This window comes from Rutilus rutilus (assembly GCF_951802725.1).
Source record: "Rutilus rutilus genome assembly, chromosome: 9".
In the NCBI taxonomy this organism is placed as follows: Eukaryota; Metazoa; Chordata; class Actinopteri; order Cypriniformes; family Leuciscidae; genus Rutilus; species Rutilus rutilus.
In genome coordinates this window covers 10,197,182-10,218,506 of record NC_140223.1, presented here as the reverse complement: position 1 = coordinate 10,218,506, position 21,325 = coordinate 10,197,182, and the positions used below count along the sequence as shown (strand labels likewise).

The 21,325-nt window shown below is 37.0% G+C and overlaps 2 protein-coding genes across 2 annotated transcripts in view; one reads left to right on the top strand and one right to left on the bottom strand.

Annotated features, from left to right (window-relative positions):
- Window positions 1–20,463, top strand: part of LOC311297517 (thyroglobulin-like) — a 40,850-nt gene extending 20,387 nt beyond the window's left edge. Inside the window, exons 5-10 of the mRNA XM_084419847.1 lie at window positions 707–856; window positions 1,325–1,474; window positions 3,395–3,616; window positions 7,344–7,565; window positions 12,092–12,313; window positions 20,181–20,463. Coding sequence (XP_084275973.1) covers window positions 707–856; window positions 1,325–1,474; window positions 3,395–3,616; window positions 7,344–7,565; window positions 12,092–12,313; window positions 20,181–20,194 — 980 coding nt within the window. The 3' untranslated portion in view covers window positions 20,195–20,463. The remainder of the gene's footprint in view (window positions 1–706; window positions 857–1,324; window positions 1,475–3,394; window positions 3,617–7,343; window positions 7,566–12,091; window positions 12,314–20,180) is intronic.
- On the bottom strand, window positions 14,338–17,139 carry LOC311297508 (E3 SUMO-protein ligase ZBED1-like). Its single transcript, XM_084419827.1, has 4 exons — window positions 15,676–17,139; window positions 15,391–15,488; window positions 15,170–15,230; window positions 14,338–14,980 (listed from the first exon to the last, which is right to left on the bottom strand). Exons 1-4 carry the CDS (start codon window positions 17,015–17,017, stop codon window positions 14,616–14,618), a joined length of 1,866 nt encoding a protein of 621 aa, XP_084275953.1. The 5' UTR covers window positions 17,018–17,139; the 3' UTR covers window positions 14,338–14,615.
- Window positions 20,464–21,325: the final 862 nt, after the last annotated feature.

Sequence of the window (21,325 nt, the reverse complement as noted above, 5' to 3'; positions counted from 1 at the left end):
TTTACAGAGAATGGTCATTTGTTAATTCCACTAAATTAAGCAGTCAGAAGAGTTAAGCGCTCTCTCCCTTCTCACTGCCATCACACTATAGTGGGGAAGAAATACAGTAAATACAGTCATTTGTTTAGTAAAATGAATTAGAATTTTTTCACTAATCTGTTGAATAAAAGATTCAACTCACTCATTAAGACTGACTTGCTGCCACCCAAAGATGGATTTTATTGATGATACAGGTAATTGCCACACAGTGTCTTTCTGATTAAATTTTATTAAATTTAAGAAATCTGATATAACAGGTCACAGATATGACAATACATTTAAACATACTGTAATGTTCATCTCTGTCAGTGTTATTATGATCAGTCTGTCTCTGAGCAAATCCAGGATTTTATTTTATTATAATGACTATATCACTGCTGAACTTTGACTTGACTAGGCATATTAAAGCATGGCTATGCATTCATTGTTCTAGGAACCTCAAAGCATATTTTAATTTGTATATTTTGTGCTCCATAAGTATGTTCTAGGTCATTTGTAGCATATAGGTCCAAAACATAAACCCAAGCCCCCATAAGTCCTGTCCTGATTATAACCTGCTCTTCAGTAGTGTTCCTTACAGCCTACAACTGCAAAATAACCAAAAAACCCAGTGAAAGACATTCAGCATTCAGTGATATAGCTTCTCTGTCATGTGTCTGTATAACAGTAAAGCCAGGAGTGTGTCCAAACACAAAGTATAAAGCAGAAGTGTGTGCCCGGATACGTTTCGTGTCGTGTGCCGTTGACAGTGACTGTGCCAACAATAAGAAATGCTGCAGCAATGGATGTGGACGTCAGTGTATGGCTCCAGTTATAGGTATGGTATTATATGTGGTCAATAAAAAAAGTAACTAAATTACACGTTTTCTGTAATTAAACGCAATGAATCTCACCTAGCATTCAAGTTCTTTTTATATATTTTTATATTGTAGTAATTTCATATTTCATCTCCAAATTAATTTAGAAACAACACAGACAGTGGGCTGATATTTCAAATATTTGTGGCATCTTTTTATGTAGGAGGGCCTCACTGATACCAATACTGATCCTGAATTATTATTATTTTTAGCTATTAATTATAGGCATTCATCATCAGTAGAATTAAAAGCAATACAGTTTTCTATCAATATATTTAGTTTTTTTAGGCTTTAAAAATATATACAGTAACAAATATATATTAAATTCTCTTAAATTATATCTTCACAAACTCACTGTAATAAATGTCACATTTACCTCCCCTTCAATATATCAGAGCTAATTTCTTTGTCTTGTTTCTGTATAACAGTGAAGCCAGGAGTGTGTCCAATCCCAGACTATAAAGTAGTGTGTATCATGGCGCGTCCAGTGAGGTGTGCCAATGACACTGACTGTGCCGACAAGAAGAAATGCTGCAGCACTACATGTGGTGGACGTGAGTGTATGGCTCCAGTTACAGGTATATTATAATATGCAGTCAATAAAAATAAAAATAAACTAATTGCTCATTTTCTGTAATTAAGCACAATGAATCATACCTAACATTAAATTTATTTTATATATTTCTATATTGTAGTAATTTCACATCTCAATTAATTTAGAAACAACATGATATGGTTGATGGCTGATATTTCAAATATTTGTTTAATGCCATCTTTTTATAAAAGGCATCACTGATACCAATACTGCTCCTGATGTCTCTATGAAAATGTTTTTTATTTCTGCTTAAATTTTAGCCATTAATTATAGGCATTCCTCATTACAGTATAATTAAAAGTGATACATTTTTCTATTTATATATTATGTTTTAGTTAAATACAGCTAATCACTTCTGTAATCGCGATTTAAAAACATCAGTTAATCTTTTTATATTGTAGTAATTTCATAGCTGCTCTCCAAATTGACGTAGAAACAAATTAAAGACGGTATATTTTAATGATTTGTTGTAATGGCATCTTTTTATGAATGAAGGCCAGGATCACTGATATTAATACTGGAACTGTCTCTGAAATTGATCTTAGTTTAAGTTGTATTATTAAATATTGAGACATTCAACACTACAGTAATTGAAGTCTATAAATTTCAACATTTATTGTGCTTTTAAAAAAAAATTAACTTAAGTGAACTTAAAAAATCTTCGCATTAAACCATTATAATAATTTACATTTTATAAACCTTTTCCTGTGGCATTCCTACCTGTCTAACGGGTCGAAAAATATACAGAAATTGAATAAAGTTATCAAACACTTTACAGTCTTTACTGCATGGATTATAAATTAAATATATTTCTCACTTGCTTTCTATAATTCACATTTATTTTACTGCATTGTTATTATTTAACATGTTATGTATGTAAGAAAACAAAATCACAAAAAAAGTAATAAAATAAACCAAAGTGGGGATTTGGGCCCTCTAGCGTCCTGGGCCCAAATGCCTGATATACTCTGCACCCCCTAGACCAGCCCAACACCCCCACTGTAAAAGCACCCCTGACTACGGGGCTGTTAAATGCTTGAATCTGATTGGTTGACGAAGATTCTAAGGTATGCAATTATTTTTAGGGGAAAGTAGGCTAAAGTAGTTCCAGACAAGTCTTGACCGCATTACATGTCCATATCACTGCGCCAAATGATTTCAAAGGCATTTTTTTCAAATAGCAAAATAAACAAAAAAATTTAAACCCAGTAAAACAGGGATAGGCAACTCCAGTCCTGGAGGGCCACTGTCCTGCAGAGTTTAGCTTCAGCCCTGATAAAAACTCACCTGCCTGTATCTATCTAGTAATCCTGAAAACACTGATTGCCTTGTTCAGGTGTGTTTAATTGGGGTTGGAGCTAAACTCTGCAGGACAGTGGCCCTCCAGGACCGGAGTTGCCTATCCCTGCAGTAAAAGATGTGCTCGAAAACTGTTGAAACTTTGCACACAGGTCAGAACCCGCGGAACCCGTGTTTGAAAAACGCATTCTCTGAAATGTGAAATACTCCTAGAGAATTCATCCGATTGCCACCAAACTCGGTGTGCATGAAGACAAGACATTGAGGATGATAAATTGCGGACAGATTTTTGATATCTCGAACGGTTTGGCCGTGGCAAGGAAACAAATTTATGGCGAATAAGGGACACAGGAAGTGTGTTATAACTTTAGCATACATTAACTGATCTTGATGGAACTTCAGCAGTGTGTTCGTTGTAAGAGGCCGATCACATGGATGTAACTATTGTGAGTCGAATGAACCTCATTTGTTGTTCCGAAGTTGAACGAAAATCTTATGAGTTTTGGAACAACATGAGGGTGACTTATTGATGACAGAATTTACTTTTTTTGGAGAACTAACCCTCCAAGTAAATTCTATAATCTCTGGTACGTTTACCTTGAAGGTCGTCCCAAGACCCCGTGTGAGCAGGAGAGAGACAGAATTCAGAGTGAAAACGGTGGTCGGATTGGAGCCTACATCCCTCAGTGTGATGAGAAGGGTCAGTACAAGCCTCAGCAGTTCCACGGGTCCACAGGTTACAGCTGGTGTGTGGACAGTAGTGGGAAGGAGATACCAGGAACCCGAACTCCACCTGGACCGAACAGTATAAACTGTGACAAGCCTGGTAAGCATGTCTACCTGAACCTGAATTTTTTTTGTAGAAAATTGTCATAGTCCTCTCTCAATAGGTCACATGTCCTATTTTAAATAACTATTTCTAATGTTTTTTACTAATTAATTGTCTTGGGATCTGATATTAGAGAGGTAGCAAATGCTTTTTTGTTTTTTGGGGTCAGTTTTAAAGTTCTTCAAATAAATGCAGCCTTCGTGAGCAGAAGAGACTTATTTTATCAAAAATACAGTAAAAACTGTGGCCGCGGCCATCACTGACTCCTGCGCCTTTCTCCCCAAAAATATCACTTTAACCCTCTGATGGTTTACGGGGTCTTTTGGGACCCCAAATGACGTTTACTCAAATTAAAAAAAAATGTTCCCTTTGTCCAAATGGTATGAAACCTTCTACGGCTCTCAACACTTTCTAGATTTACAAAAAAAATAAATAAATTGAAATGATATCTGTTTTTATGTTAGCGTGACAAAAATTGTGACACTCGTGGTCTTCAGGGTCTCTGGAGACCCCGCAATCAAAATAGACAAAATTCATCATCAAAATCAGAAACAACGCAGAACACATCAACAGAAATGGCACAAATAAAGTGGCACACTTCCACCAATGCAAAAAACATCCACAATGCTAAATTATATTGCTCACAACACGCGTGTACACACACACACATATAGAGGAATACATTTTTGAGACTATAAAAACTGTTCTCTTATCATTTGTCAAATAAAATCATCCAAAATGCAGTACCACCACAAAAATAAATTGGTGACACTGACACATTGAAAATGTACACACACACACACACACACACACACACACACACACACACACACACACACACACACACACACACACACACACACACACACACACACACACACACACACACACACACACACACACACACACATTTGTAAGGCTATAATTTGTCAAATAAAATTATCCAAAATGCAGTACCACCACAAAAATAAATTGGTGACACTGACACATTGAAAATGTACACACACACACACACACACACACACACACACACACACACACACACACACACACACACACACACACACACACATTTGTAAGGCTATAATTTGTCAAATAAAATTATCCAAAATGCAGTACCACCACAAAAATAAATTGGTGACACTGACACATTGAAAATGTAAACACACACACACACACACACACACACACATACACGCATACACACACAGGAACATTTGTAAGGCTATAATTTGTCAAATAAAATCATCCAAAATGCAGAACCACTACAAATATAAAGTGGTGTGGTAACACTGGCACATCGACAATGTGTACTCACACACTCTCTCTCTCTCTTTATCTCTCAGACACACACACACACACACACACACACACACACACACACACACACACACACACACACACACACACACACACACACACACACACACACACACAATTGTGTGTGTCTAGAATCTAGAATTAGATTAAAAATAAATGATTGAAATAAATGATAAAATCTTAAGACTCCAACATTTCTCTTTGTAACATTTTGTTCAGGTTTGGTTCTAATCATAATGTAACATTATTGAAAAACTGGGTTTTTTTGGTACAAAAAAATGCTAAACTTTGACAAAAATATTTTATTTTTGTTATAATTGTGATTTTATAATATTTAGATATGAATCCAACTGAATCCAACTTGTGAAAAGATATCTTTCAGGTAGTCTAATAGCAAATAGCATATACTGGAGCTCTATAGCCATCTAGTGGTTAAAATTATTATTTTTTATTTTAAAACTGCATTTTCCAAAAAATGGGCAAAAATGTTACATTAAACCCCATGAATGAAAGTTAGAAATCTGGGTCTTTTATAAAGTGAATTTTACATCAAATGCTGTTTTTTTGTAAAAAGGCTATTTAAATATTTATTTATTTATTTATTTATTTATAGAAATTTAAAAAATATCATAAATTCTCCAAAAACTGCACAAATGTTGAGTAAAAACATTAACAAACAGAATAAAATTACATTTGTAAAAAAAAAAAAAAACTATTATCTTGTTACAAAATTAAATGTTATTGTCTGGGGTCTCTAGAGACCCCAAAAAACTCGAGTGTAGACATAAATAAAGACCATCAGAGGGTTAACAACAACGCTTTAGAAAACGTAATTCCATTGTGGATCCTCTTGATCTGCTTCCTCCATGTCTCTTTGAGAAATCTCAGCGTCTCAGTCTCACGCACGCTGCATGTGAGTTAATCACGCCCACTTATTTACATGTTGCGGTATTCGCAGAATAATTTTTTTTTTTTTTTTCTGCTTAAATTTTAGCCATTAATTATAGGCATTCCTCATTACAGTATAATTAAAAGCGATACATTTTTCTATTAATCTATTATGTTTTAGTTAAATACAGCTAATCACTTCTGTAATAGCGATTTAAAAACATCAGTTAATCTTTTTATATTGTAGTAATTTCATAGCTGCTCTCCAAATCGATGTAGAAACAAATTAAAAGACGGTATATTTTAATGCTTTGTTGTAATGGCATCTTTTTATGAATGAAGGCCAGGATCACTGATATTAATACTGGGACTGTCTCTGAAATGTATCTTAGTTTAAGCTGTATTATTAAATATTGAGACATTCAACACTACAGTAATTGAAGGCTATAAATTTCAACATTTATTGTGCTTTAAAAAAAAATAACTTAAGTGAACTTAAAAAATCTTCGCATTAAACCATTATAATAATTTACATTTTAGAAACCTTTTCCTGTGGCATTGAATAAAGTAATCAAACACTTTACAGTCTTTATTGCATAAATTATAAATTAAATATATTTCTCACATTCACTACTTGCTTTCTATAATTCACATTTATTTTACTGCATTGTTATTATTTAACATGTTCGTGTATGCAAGAAAACAAAATCACAAAAAAAGTAATCAAATAAACCAAAGTGGGGATTTGGGCCCCTCTAGTGTCCTGGGCCCAAATGCCTGATATACTCTGCACCCCCTAGACCAGCCCAACACCCCCACTGTAAAAGCACCCCTGACTACGGGGCTGTTAAATGCTTGAATCTGATTGGTTGACGAAGATTCTAAGGTATGCAATTATTTTTAGGGGAAAGAAGGCTAAAGTAGTTCCAGACAAGTCTTGACCGCATTACATGTCCATATCACTGCGCCAAATGATTTCAAAGGCATTTTTTTCAAATAGCAAAATAAACAAAAAAATGTAAACCCAGTAAAAGATGTGCTCGAAAACTGTTGAAACTTTGCACACAGGTCAGAACCCGCGGAACCCGTGTTTGAAAAACGCATTCTCTGAAATGTGAAATACTCCTAGAGAATTCATCCAATTGCCACCAAACTCGGTGTGCATGAAGACAAGACATTGAGGATGATAAATTGCGGACAGATTTTTGATATCTCGAACGGTTTGGCCGTGGCAAGGAAACAAATTTATGGCGAATAAGGGACACAGGAAGTGTGTTATAACTTCAGCATACATTAACTGATCTTGATGGAACTTCAGCAGTGTGTTCGTTGTAAGAGGCCGATCACATGGATGTAACTATTGTGAGTCGAATGAACCTCATTTGTTCCGAAGTTGAACGAAAGTCTTTTGGTTTTGGAACAACATAAGGGGGAGTTATTGATGACAGAATTAAAAAATTTTGGAGAACTAACCCTCCAAGTAAATTCTATAATCTCTGGTACGTTTACCTTGAAGGTCGTCCCAAGACCCCGTGTGAGCAGGAGAGAGACAGAATTCAGAGTGAAAACGGTGGTCGGATTGGAGCCTACATCCCTCAGTGTGATGAGAAGGGTCAGTACAAGCCTCAGCAGTTCCACGGGTCCACAGGTTACAGCTGGTGTGTGGACAGTAGTGGGAAGGAGATACCAGGAACCCGAACTCCACCTGGACCGAACAGTATAAACTGTGACAAGCCTGGTAAGCATGTCTACCTGAACCTGAAGTTTTTTTGTAGAAAATTGTCTTAGTCCTCTCTCAATAGGTCACATGTCCTATTTTAAATAACTATTTCTAATGTTTTTTACTAATTAATTGTCTTGGGATCTGATATTAGAGAGGTAGCAAATGCTTTTTTTGTTTTTTTGGGGTCAGTTTTAAAGTTCTTCAAATAAGTCTCTTCTGCTCACTAATGCTGCATTTATTTGATCAAAAATACAGTAAAAACTGTGATATTGTTATTAAATATTACTACAATTTAAAATAACTGTTGTTATTAGGCACCAAGCCCTGAAAGGGCGAAGGCCCTATCGTTTTCCTTAGGATTATTTTTATTTGGGCCCAAGCCCTGAAAGGGCAAAGGCCCTATTGTTTTCATTAGATTCTTTATTATTATTTTTCTGTCAACCTTTCGGGCACTTTTGAGGCCCTTAACATGCTCGAAAACTCTTGAAACTTTGCACACAGGTCAGAACCCGTGGCCATCACTGACTCCTGCACCTTTCTCCCCGAAAATATCACTTTAACAACAACGCTTTAGAAAACGTAATTCCATTGTGGATCCTCTTGATCTGCTTCCTCCATGTCTCTTTGATAAATCTCAGCGTCTCAGTCTCACGCACGCTGCATGTGAGTTAACCACGCCCACTTATTTACATGTTGCGGTATACTCGTAATAAAAAAATCTATTACAGTTGACATTTTCTACTGCGGTAACGATATATACCGTCATACCGCCCAGCCCTAAGTTACAGGTATTATATTATAATATGCAGTCAATAAAAATAAAAATAAACTAATTGCTCATTTTCTGTAATTAAGCGCAATGAATCACACCTAACATTAAAGTTATTTTACATATTTCTATATTGTAGTAATTTCACATTTAATCTCAATTAATTTAGAAACAACATGATATGGTTGATGGCTGATATTTCAAATATTTGTTTAATGCCATATTTTTATAAAAGAAGGCATCACTGATACCAATACTGCTCCTGATGTCTTTATGAAAATGTTATTTTTTTCTGCTTAAATTTTAGCCATTAATTATAGCCATTCCTCATTACAGTATAATTAAAAGCGATACATTTTTCTATTAATATATTAGGTTTTATTAGGTTTTAGTTAAATCCAGCTAATCACTTCTGTAATGGCGATTTAAAAACATCAGTTAATCTTTTATATTGTAGTAATTTCATTGCTGCTCTCCAAATCGAGGTAGAAACAAATTAAAGACGGCATATTTTAATTATTTGTTGGAATGGCATCTTTTTATGAATGAAGGCCAGGATCACTGATATTAATACTGGAACTGTCTCTGAAATGTATCTTAGTTTAAGTTGTATTACTAAATATTGAGACATTCAACACTACAGTAATTGAAGTCTATAAATTTCAACATTTATTGTGCTTTTAAAAAAAATTAACTTAAGTGAACTTAAAAAATCTTCACATTAACCCATTATAATAATTTACATTTTATAAACCTTTTCCTGTGGCATTCCTACCTGTCTAACGGGTCGAAACATATACAGAAATTGAATAAAGTTATCAAACACTTTATAGTCTTTACTGCATGAATTATAAATTAAATATATTTCTCACATTCACTACTTGCTTTCTGTAATTCACATTTATTTTACTGCATTGTTATTATTTAACATGTTCGTGTATGTAAGAAAACAAAATCACAAAAGAAGAAATAAAATAAACCAAAGTGGGGATTTGAGCCCCCCTAGCGTCCTGGGCCCAAATGCCTGATATACTCTGCACCCCCTAGACCAGCCCAACACCCCCACTATAAACGCACCCCTGACTACGGGGCTGTTAAATGCTTGAATCTGATTGGTTGACGAAGATTCTAAGGTATGCAATTATTTTTAGGGGAAAGTAGGCTAAAGTAATTCCAGACAGGTCTTGATCGCATTACATGTCCATATCACTGCGCCAAATGTTTTCAAAGATATTTCTTTTAAATAGCAAAATAACCAAAAAAGTTAAAACCCAGTAAAAGATGTGCTCGAAAACTGTTGAAACTTTGCACACAGGTCAGAACCCACGGCCATCAGGGCCGGGCTGAAGCTGGTACCCGGGCGTGGCAGGGGGGGCTCAACAGGGCCCCCTTGAATGCGGTCCGAAAACTTGGTCCATATATTAAACACGCTTGCATGAATTAATATGAATCTCGGTACACATATAGATCTCATTGTGCCAAGCAACTTCCGCAATCTATGTTATTAGCTCCACCCAACAGGAAGTCAGCTATTATGGGTTGTTTGAAAAACACATCCTCTGGAATTTGAAATACTCCTCCTAGAGGATTCATCCGATTGCCACCAAACTCGGTGTGCATGAAGACAAGACATTGAGGATGATCAATTGCGGACAGATTTTTGATATCTCGAACGGTTTGGCTGTGGCAAGGAAACAAATTTATGGCGAATAAGGGACACAGGAAGTGTGTTATAACTTCAGCCAGGGTTTCCGTTGTCCGGTAATTGCCGAACATTGGCCGAAAAAAAAATGAAATGTCCGACAAAATTAAATCTCTCCGGTCAAATTGTCCGATTAAAATTGCCTAATAATCCCGCCCCCCTAAGACAATCTGAATTTGAGAATAAGCCTAAAATATATAAAGCAAAAATACACCGACCTTTGGCTATGCTATAAAGGAAAAGGCTCTACCATTTGAAAGTTATTAAACATTATTACATGGCTTGGTTGAATTCCAATGTGGAATGCGGTCTGTTATTTCTTGATATCAGACCGCTGCGAAGCACTAGCGGCACCAGGATTTTGATTGTAGCCTAGGTGGGCCTCCAGAAAACTGGATAGGCTAAGCCAAAAAATAAAAAATAAATAAAAACGGGTTCCCCTTCATCTCCATTTCAGCGCTTTTCTGGACACTGAGGACAGCGACTAAAATTATAGGCCTATTATTTTTAGTTTATTAACAGCAATAATAGCTGTAAAGATGATGTTGGCGATCGCCATCTCCGTAGTGAACGCGCCTATAGAGAGAAATGCACATCATGGATTACATAATCAGAGAGTAGCCTATTTCTTTTCGTTTTAAATTGTTAAAAAGACATTTCAAGCTTTCTTAAGATATTTCATGTCTGTGAGGCCTACGCGCTGAGTTTCGTTAAATTAGGATGAGATGCGCTCCCGTTCACGAGCAATGCAAGTGACTGCGCGGGCGCCGTCTTGTAGGCCTATCGTCTGCTATATTAAAAATTATTATTATTATTATATTACATTTAGGCAATTGGTTGATAAATTATTAAAATTAAGATACAATTTATACAAAACGAAATTCACTTCAAAAAAGGCTTTCTACAAAACAAAAAACTTAAGTGGTCAAGATCATGTCTGACCCGCTCCATTTCTCTCAATATTGCGCATACTATTTTACACGTGCGGTTTACTTTTCATAATCCACATACATTAAAAAATAACATTATAATATTTTAACAAATATTAAATTAAATGAGCTTATTTAATGGCTACAACACGTATAGTAGACCTAGACTCTCTATTTGTACAAATTGCTGCACATTCATTTTATTCTGAATTTTGCACATAAGTTGAAAGGCATTTGTTTGTGCATGCATAGCAAAACATATCTGCAACATTTATCAAGTTCACTGATAATTATGCGTGCATTTATTAATTATCTTAATGAATAATGAAACAAGGACGACGCATATAAACTGCGTTGTTTGTTTAGAATGGAATGGATCGCAAATAGATCCGAATGAAGAAACGTACAAAACCATAGTAGAAAATGGGTCTCGAGTGTTCCTGCAGAGGGGGGGTTCTCGCTGCAGAATCGGATCAAGACGAAGCAGCGAAGTCGCCTTGCGGAGAACAAGGTTACGCGGCTTATGCGCATTGCAAGTTGTGGAGAGACACTGGGAAGTTCTCTTGAGTAAAAACAATAGGCTTCAGATAGTTTATGTGGGGAAGGGGGATTGGTTTGTTAAACTATGAATGTGAAACCATAGTAAAAACAATTGGCGTTGATTGACGCCAATCGGACGTTCATATTTTTTTCCATCTATTTGAAAGTTAGGCTAATAAACATGTTGCATTCTATATGGCCTGATTATGTCATTTTTTTAAGTTACATAGCCTGCCTCCAGTTTTCCTCAACTTGACTAATTAAGAGACGATATTTGACCGGCATATTATCAAAATGTCCGGAAAACGAAACCACTGCCGGTCACTTTGACCGGCACCATTTTTTTCTAGCGGAAACTCTGACTTCAGCATACATTAACTGATCTTGATGGAACTTCAGCAGTGTGTTCGTTGTAAGAGGCCGATCACATGGATGTAACTATTGTGAGTCGAATGAACCTCATTTGTTGTTCCGAAGTTGAACGAAAGTCTTATGAGTTTTGGAACAACATAAGGGGGAGTTATTGATGACAGAATAAAATTTTTTTGGAGAACTAACCCTCCAAGTAAATTCTATAATCTCTGGTACGTTTACCTTGAAGGTCGTCCCAAGACCCCGTGTGAGGAGGAGAGAGACAGAATTCAGAGTGAAAACGGTGATCTGATTGGAGCCTACATCCCTCAGTGCGATGAGAAGGGTCAGTACAAGCCTCAGCAGTTCCACGGGTCCACAGGTTACAGCTGGTGTGTGGACAGTAGTGGGAAGGAGATACCAGGAACCCGAACTCCACCTGGACCGAACAGTATAAACTGTGACAAGCCTGGTAAGCATGTCTACCTGAACCTGAAGTTTTTTTGTAGAAAATTGTCATAGTCCTCTCTCAATAGGTCACATGTCCTATTTTAAATAACTATTTCTAATGTTTTTTACTAATTAATTGTCTTGGGATCTGATATTAGAGAGGTAGCAAATGCTTTTTTGTTTTTTGGGGTCAGTTTTAAAGTTCTTAAAATAAGTCTCTTCTGCTCACTAATGCTGCATTTATTTGATCAAAAATACAGTAAAAACTGTAATATTGTTATTAAATATTACTACAATTTAAAACTAGAATGCATTTCCGGAGGAACTGCGAAGTGTGCTTGCTCGGGTGCGGTTCACTAACGTGAGCAGGAAGTGGATAAGGGTGTGTTGAAGTTTGCTTGATCTGAAAATTTCAATAATAGTACTTTTTTCAAGATTGTGCAAAAAGGTGAAAAGTTATGTGCATTAAGAGACATGCAATGTAGACTAGTGCCAATGGCATTGTTTATGTGGCTTGGTTGTTGGCTTTGAAATATTTGGTTATGAATATACAGCAGAGAGTGGGAGTGTTTTGGGTGATGAAATAGTATTGAAAAGAAGTTGACAGTCTTCATTTACTGTATCCAATAAGCCAATAAATAACTCGCTCAGCTGTTCTGTGGTTGAGTGTTCCCTTTGATTAGGAACAAATTTACTATCTCAAATTAAGGTCTACTGTAATTAGCGCAATGCTTTGATTGCTGCTGTCAAGATGGTTGTCATCACCTAGAAACGCTGATTTTTATAGCCTACCGTCAGTCCTCATATTGTAACTAAATGAAAAACGCTATCAGTTTCACTATTAGCTTACTCTAGCGATGCAATCGCAACAACATGGATAACGCTGTTTGGCCTTGCCTAACTTTATATGACATATGCGCCATATGCTAGAGTTACACATCCCGCTCCCGCTGCCATTTCAGGGCTTGAATTTCGGTGCGGGAATGTGGGGATTGCGCATTATTTAAACCATTCCCGCAATGTTAGCTTTTATGGTGCGAGAAATTCCCGCACAAATATTCGCTTCATCTCAGAGCAAATGATTAAAAAATAAATTCACAGATGCGAGAAAAAAGATGTCAAACTGTCTTTTATTTTCGAATTTAATTCCTCAGTCAGCGCTGGACCGGCATTTTCTGTCTTCCGCTGAGCCCTGGCCGTAGACAGATCATATGTTTCACGCTGTCAATGCAGTGGTCTGCGTTGCGCTGATCTTATTCACACTATCGAGTGTAGGTGCAGCATTCTAACATTGAGTCATAAAGCTGTTTGTGAATAGATTATCCGCTTCCAAATTATGTCATTTTAATCCCGAAATTGAAACATTAAAAACCATTTTTCTCTTTATGGTGTGCGAGTGATAGAGCGCGGCAGCAACGAACCAACTGATCAGCTTGCAGCGTAACAACATTGAATGTTTGGCCGAACAGCTGATCATAGCTGTACAGGGTGCCTTATTATTTTTCATCTCCATAAATATATCTAGTAGTAAAGCTAATGCAAGGGCTAGAAATCAATTAATCTTTTGCTGATACTTCCTCGTCATCATGGAGAGCGCAGTTCATGGTTGCATAGCAACGACAGACACCACGGGAGAGCAAGCGCTTGTGGAATGGAGAGAACGGTGCGCTCACGCTTTCCACTTGTTTTTGCCATAGACTGTAAAAAATAGGTTTTTACTAGGGCTGTGAATCTTTGGGTAGACAGCGAATCGATTCGATTCACGATTCAGAGGTTTTTGATTCGATTCAAAAACGATTTTTGCAAATCAGAACGATTCAATTCGATTCGATTAACAATGAAATTTGATTCGATTCGATTATTAACGATTCTATTCTGTAAATTTTAGTATACATCTGTATCTGAGCAAATAAAATATTTTTTGGGGAAATTCATGACTATTAAACTCAATTTAATAACTTGATTCAGAACTTCAGTTCAATAGCTTAACTTCTTAAGACTCAAAAATACATTAAGGCAAGTAAACCAAGAAAAATAAAACTACTACATATTCAATGCACCATGAGTGCTTTTATTGTAAACATTGCACACATTTCCTGAACATTTAGGAAATACAGCAAAGTGTGTAAATACAGCAAATAAATTGTGTAAATACAGCAAAGAAAGTGTGTAAATACAGCAAAGTGCAGAAATGCAACAGGCCAAGTCCAACGGGCAGTAACACCACACCACACAGAGTGTGATTAAAACATGGTGGTGAGTGTAGTAAGACAGATATGAACAAACACATGGCTATGATATGACTTGCTTTTTTCTAACCCCATCTACTTGAGATTCTTTTTCAAAAATATTAATTGATCAACACAATCTGGCCGTAAACTGCTTCTCTGAGAAGACACTATGTCTCCTGCGGTGCTGAAAACTCTCTCTGAGGCCACACTAGTAGCAGGAATGCAAAGACAACTTCTTGCCAGATTTGCAAGGATTGGTAGCTCTGTCTCATGGGACTTCCACCAGTCCAGAGCATTTTCAGTCAGTGGCAGAGGAACCATGGATCTGTATTTGAGTACCTCGTCTCTGCTGACCACGCTAGCGGACCTTGATAGTGGACAGGTCTCTGGCACCTGCTGAAAGATGTTGCCGAAGAGCAAATCCATAGCTTTCAATTTTTTTGCAGGACGCATCTCATCTGAAAAAGAAAATTAATTAGATTGATGGAAACACATAATGAAAAAGTTGTTTGTTTGCATCTCATTTCTTGTCCTTACATACATTTTGAATTACAAATGCATCCCAAACTTTTTTGCTACAGTATGCCTAGCCTACCCTTTAAATTTAAACAGATTACTTATTATTAACAAGTTATTAAAATAAATACCTTCTTCAGCTGTGTCTGGTGGTTTCTCTTCAACTGCATCCTCCTGCTGTTCCACTTGAATCTGTAACAAAATGAAATATAAATACGAACATCAGTCAAGTCAATAATTTCACTAAAACAAGCCAAGTACTATTTCGGACCATCATATTTATAATCCTTAATACAGTCTAGTTAATTAGCCAGCATTTGGTTCATGAAAATAAGGGAAGTTGCAAACATACACTGTTTGTGGCATCAACAGTAAGTTTGGTGAAGACAAATTCTCTTTCTTCGTTTTCTAGAAAGGGTAGCCCTTTGAAGCGGGGGTCCAATGCAGATGCTAGCAAAAAAATAAATAAAATACTATTAGTTGTTAATGTTACCAAGTCAAAATGAAAACTTTGAACAATGTTGTGCTATTAAAAGTTTTAATATAAGCAACAATTTGGTCTTAATAATAAATAATTCAAAGATTGTTGAGCATTTGCAATACTTTTGCTTTTGACAATTAGAGAGACATCTCTTACCTTTAAGCAGAATGTCGCGGGAGTTGGTATACCGGGATGAAAAGTCCGTTGTCATCGCTGATTTCATTTCTCGAGTCATGTCTGTATCGTCCTCGCAGGGCTCGAGATGTTTGAGTAGTTTAGCCTGGAGAGGCGCAATCACAGACACGGTTGGTTGTTCTTCTTCACACATCATAGTAGTGGCGATCTTAATGGGGGCCATCACTTTCACAATATCCTCAGCATTACTGATGTCCGTTTCTGTGAGAGTGTGTACTTCTGTTCCCCTCCGCAAATCCTTCGACATAAGCGTTGCCAAGATTGCAGTTTGTTGTTCTAAGAAACGCTCAAGCATTTCCACAGAACTATTCCACCTAGTGCAAACGTCCTGTTTAAGTTTGTGTACCGGCAAGCCGAGAATTTGCTGTTTCTCTTTTAACGTGCATGTAGCAGTTGAACTTCGGTGGAAAAAAGAGACAATACGTCTTACTTTGCCCAACAATCGCTCTGCACTGCTAACTTTCATGGCCTTTTGAGACACCAGGTTCAGAGTGTGTGCAAAGCAAGTGATGTGCGGGGTAAATCCAGCAACTTTACCTGCAACAATCATATTGCGGGCGTTATCAGTAACAAGAGCAGGACTCTTGTCTGCAATTGTCCACTCGGAACAGGCATCGCGCAGCAATTCTCCAATGTTTTTGCCTGTGTGGGCTTCGTTTAGAGTCCTTGTTTGAAGAACGAAGCTCTGCATTTGCCAGTTCATGGAAATCAGATGTGCGGTAATAGTCACATAAGACTCTGTCGAACACGACGTCCAAGAGTCAGTCGTGAGAGCAACACGGACAGATTGAGAAAGCTTGAGCTTTAGCTCCTCTTTCGTAGACCGATATAATTCCGGGATGCATTTTTCACTGAAAAACTGACGGCTGGGTATTTTGTATCTTGGTTCTAAAGTGTTTATCATTTCTCGAAAACCAGTGTTTTCCACCACGCTATAGGGGCGCATATCCTTGCAAATAAATCTTGCAATAGATGCAGTTATTGCTTTAGCACGATGGGTGTTTTCGGGAAGACTCTGAAGTTGACCAAATAGGTTAGGAGTAGCACTTCTCACGTCTGACCCTGAAATACTAGCAGCTGCTTTAGGTGCAGGTATTTCTATATTAATGGCATGACGTCTGCGGAGATGGTTGCTAAGGTTCGTTGTATTTCCAAAGTATTTTAACTCAGATTTACAATGTCTGCAAACTGCAACGGACTTGTCAATCTTTCCATTTACTTTGTGAAAGCCGAAGTAATCCCAAACCTTTGATCTCATGTTGGCTGGTGCCTTGCAAATTTCTCCTTCTTCGTTGCCCTCCATTGTGCACTGCTGCGTTTATTCGAATGACAACAAACAGGCGCGAATTGAAGATTAGTGACGTAATCCACTGCGCCACTGCAGTGAGGGCGCACTTTACGTCGCAGACGCAACTAATTTAAGATTTATATTTATTTATTTTAAATTAAAATTATCCATCGTATATTCGTTATAAAATCGCGATTCATTCGATTTTTTAATATAAAATCGATTATTGACCAAAACAAACGATTCACGATTCAAAAATCCATGTTTCAAGATCGATGCATATGCATCGGCAGGATTTGTAATCGATGCATCGAGAAAATGAATGAATCGTTACACCCCTAGTTTTTACACATCTAGAGCGACGTTGTTGATTGTTTGAGCATGAGCATGTGACTGTGCGTTTCTCCTTGTTTTCTATTGTGATGCGCAGCATATTTCCCGCGCGCACAAACACAGCCACAGACAATTAATTGTTCGGTTAGCGAAGAAGAGCATGATGTATTTTGTATAAAGTTTTTTTTGTTTGTTTTGTTATTAACTGTTTTGAGAACTGGAAATGCACAATTCATGCATACAAATCTGTAGATAAATTAAGATTAATAAATGAAGATGATTAAATTAGACCGATGCATCTAAAGTTATTCTTTTGATGCATCTTTAGACCCCCCCCCCCACCCCCCCCCCCACCCCCCCCCGTGTGACCCATGTAAGCGGTGCAATTCCCTCCCAGTTTAAAAAACGAAATTCAGGCCCTGCATTTAAGACAAACCTAGTAAAAACTAATGCAGTTTATTCACTGACTTGGCAGCTCTGTGAAATGTAATACAACAGTGCCACCTACTGTCTAAATGCATTAACATTAAAAGTGTGAGATGAAACTCTTTTGCATAGACATAGGTAAATGGGTTTGTCAATTAGCCTGAAATTTAAAAAAAAAATGAAAAATTCAGATCTTGTGCATCCTCACATTGGAGTCCCGAGTTCATGTACAAAGTTTGGTTTCGATACGTAACCGAGTTCCTGAGATATGGATGACTTCCTGTTTGGCGACTACGCCGCCGATTTCGTTTGGCTGTGACGGGCAAACGCTTCCGAAAATCAAAAATCCTTCTAGTAACTTTTGTGAGGCTTGGTCCAAGGATCATGTACGTCCAGTTTCGTGAAGTTCGGACCAAATTTGTGACCTGTGAAAATTTTGTTTCGCTTTCTGTTCAATCCAATATGGCGGACGAATGACATGGACTCGTGATTTCATCTTCGCGAGCAACTTACACCGGTACTGACCGTACGTTTTAAAGTTGGAACGGTGTCTCTGTCTCAAAGGGCCTAGGCGCAGGAGCTGGCCAAAATATATCGAATAAGAAGAAGAATTAGAAGAAGAAGAATTAGAAGAAGAAGAATAGAAGAAGAAGAATAGAAGAAGAAGAATAGAAGAAGAAGAATAGAAGAAGAAGAATAGAAGAAGAAGAATAGAAGAATAGAAGAAGAAGAATAGAAGAAGAAGTGCTGTTTTCAGCAAGCACACTTAATAACTGTTTTATGTCTTAGGATTATTTTTATTAGGGCCCAAGCCCTGGAAGGGTGAAGTAGAGAATTCAGACATTCAACATTGAAGGCTATAAATTTCAACATTTATTGTGCTTTAAAAAAAATTAACTTAAGTGAACTTAAAAAAAGGTTTAATAAAGGCCTTCTGAAGTGATGCGTTTATAAAGTTTTAAATATGGATATTATATATTTATTAAAGTAAAATAACAAGCTTGCGGCCAAACATACAGATTCTGCCTGAGTCTAAAGCACAACTTATGCGAGTGATTGGACATATTGCTAATATTTACGCCACACCATGATGCATTACGCTACTTCCGACGTCACAAGTTGCGCAAATAGACTGTGTTTGGCCGGAAGCTAGTCATTTTACTTTATAAAGTTTTAAACCTGGATATTTTTCTTATACAAACGCATCGCTTAACTTCAGAAAGCCTTTATTAACCCCCCGGATTACTTTTATGATGGATGGATGCACTTTGATAAACTTCATAACCGAAACAACCATTCACTGCCATTTTAAATCTTGGAAGCTTTTTTTTTTTTTTTTTTTTTAAATATAACTCCGATTGTATTCGTCTGAAACAAGAAAGCCATAGACCCATAGGATGACTTGGGTGAGTAAATCATGGGCCAATTTTCATTTTTCCATGAACTATCCCTTTAAGCATAAATAACTGAAGGAAAATGAACAAACTGAGCCAATTCGTATTATTTATATTCCTTTGGTTTCTCTACCCAATATATTTAAAAATTACAAATCCAGTGAAAATGCAGGAATCGGACTCGTTCTGGAAAAAGTTGTATTGGTGCATCCCCAAGTCACATTTACTTACCCTTCAATATATCAGGACTTTTTTTTCTGTCATGTCTGTTTAACAGCAAAGCCAGGAGTGTGTCCAATCATACAACATATAGATCTGTGATTTAACATTAATGACAGACATTACAGCAACTGGTTTATTATGCTGCTGTCACTTTAAGATCTGCTGCTTTAAATGTTGCAAACCAACCATCCTACATTTGATCTAAGATCATTTCTCAAATGTTTAAGTGTGACTCCAGGAAACAAATGTACGCACAAAAAACATGTGTACGCCTGTCTTCCAGATGTGAAATCTATAAATTCCAAATCGGTCAGGCTCTGTGTTTTATTTTAAACTTTTCTGCATGGGTTAAAGTACTCTAAATACTCACAATAAAAACTAAATACTGTGATTTACAGTTTTATTTTACTCTTTCAAAACTCTTCACACATTCTCCTAGCAGTTAATTTAACATTCAAAATGCACTAAAACTACCAAAACACTTAATTCATGTATCAAATCAGCTCATTCTTCCTCAACACTTGCAGAGGTTTCACACAAACACACTCCTTAAAAAAAAAAACAAAAAAAACATCAGGTAGCATTATACAATGTTTTCTTTATCTTTACAAATCAAGAATGACACTACTGCAGTAAGCATGCTTATGTTACATGGTCAATGTTTGCATTACAGTACAACAATTTTCGTTTTCCCCTTTTGTATGGTAATGAAATTGAAATGCTAACCACTTTTGTAGGTGTTCAGTTACATCTAATTGCTTTGAATATGTTTATTTACTAATTCTGAATCTCTATCCTTGCAGAAGTTTTGCCCTAGTGAAGGGAATCCAGTGTGTGCCGAATACTGTTCCCATGATGGTCGGTGCCCTGCCGGACAGAAATGCTGCTCAACACCTGTGATCGTACATGCAGTGTAATCATATTAGAGAAAAATGATGTAATGATGTAATGTTACCTTTGTCATGTACCTATCCTATATAAATTGTTGTATTCTTTTTGCCAGTGGCATTCTCTGTGATTGATATGAGGTCCTGTGATTAAAGCTTATTCAAAGGCATCATTTGGAGTCTGTCTCTCAGTCAGGCTAGACACTAGAGATCTTACTTATATTCTCAAGTGATAGTGCTGAAGTGGAACTCCACAAACCTGGGGAGAGATGTCTAGTAGAGTATAAAATTGTAGGTGTCTAGGAGACACCAGGTTAACTTAAAGGGCATCTATTATGCAAAATCTACTTTTATATTGTGTTTTGGACATAAATGTGTGTTGGCAGCATGTGAACCCAATCACTCTACAGTGATAAAAATCCACCTACTCCTCTTTGACATCATACTGCTCAGGTCCCGCCCACTGCTGCTGATTGACAGTCCTGTATTACCATAGTTTCCGCCCTCAGCGAGTTGCACACTATCTGCCATTTTCTCAGCGCTCGAGCAGCTGTTGTGACAATTTCTCGTAAGTGCAGGAAATATAAGCGGACTACACCACCTCCTTATTTAAGGCAGGAGAAGCCCTCCACAGATCCCAATACTTGATTCTAGGCAACAAATATAGTTCATAAAAAAAAACACAATTTTGTTCCAACACAGACCATCAAATGTTAAAACGTGTCAACAATAGAATCCAGAGAAGTAGGAAATAGCTCTCCTCAAGACTGCAAGAGGGTCGGGCCTGCTCTTATGGACCTCCTTTAAGACACAGAAGAAAACCCACAGCACACAGCGCAAATAAGAAGGAACCTTTAAATCACCATTTCAGTGCGAACCTTCTAGTACACCTAGTCAGGGAGCCAAAGTCTCAAAAATGAGTTGAACCTGACATGGTCTGCCATACTTTTTATTTGTGTTTTCTCTGTTAACTTTGACCCTAAGAACCAATAATTGGAGGGTCTGCTCTGCCGGAAATATCGCGGAAAGAAATTCCGGAAATATTGAGGCCATTTTAGTGT

Bases quoted from the DNA above. Each gene is read 5' to 3' on its own strand.
- LOC311297508 (XM_084419827.1), bottom strand. From the start codon at position 17,017: ATGGAGGGCAACGAAGAAGGAGAAATTTGCAAGGCACCAGCCAACATG. The intron at 15,489-15,675 runs GTAAGAGATGTC...TTTTTTTGCTAG, and splicing joins CCGCGACATTCTGCTTAAAG to CATCTGCATTGGACCCCCGC. The intron at 14,981-15,169 runs GTATTTATTTTA...TTTCTTTTTCAG, and splicing joins ACCAGACACAGCTGAAGAAG to ATGAGATGCGTCCTGCAAAA.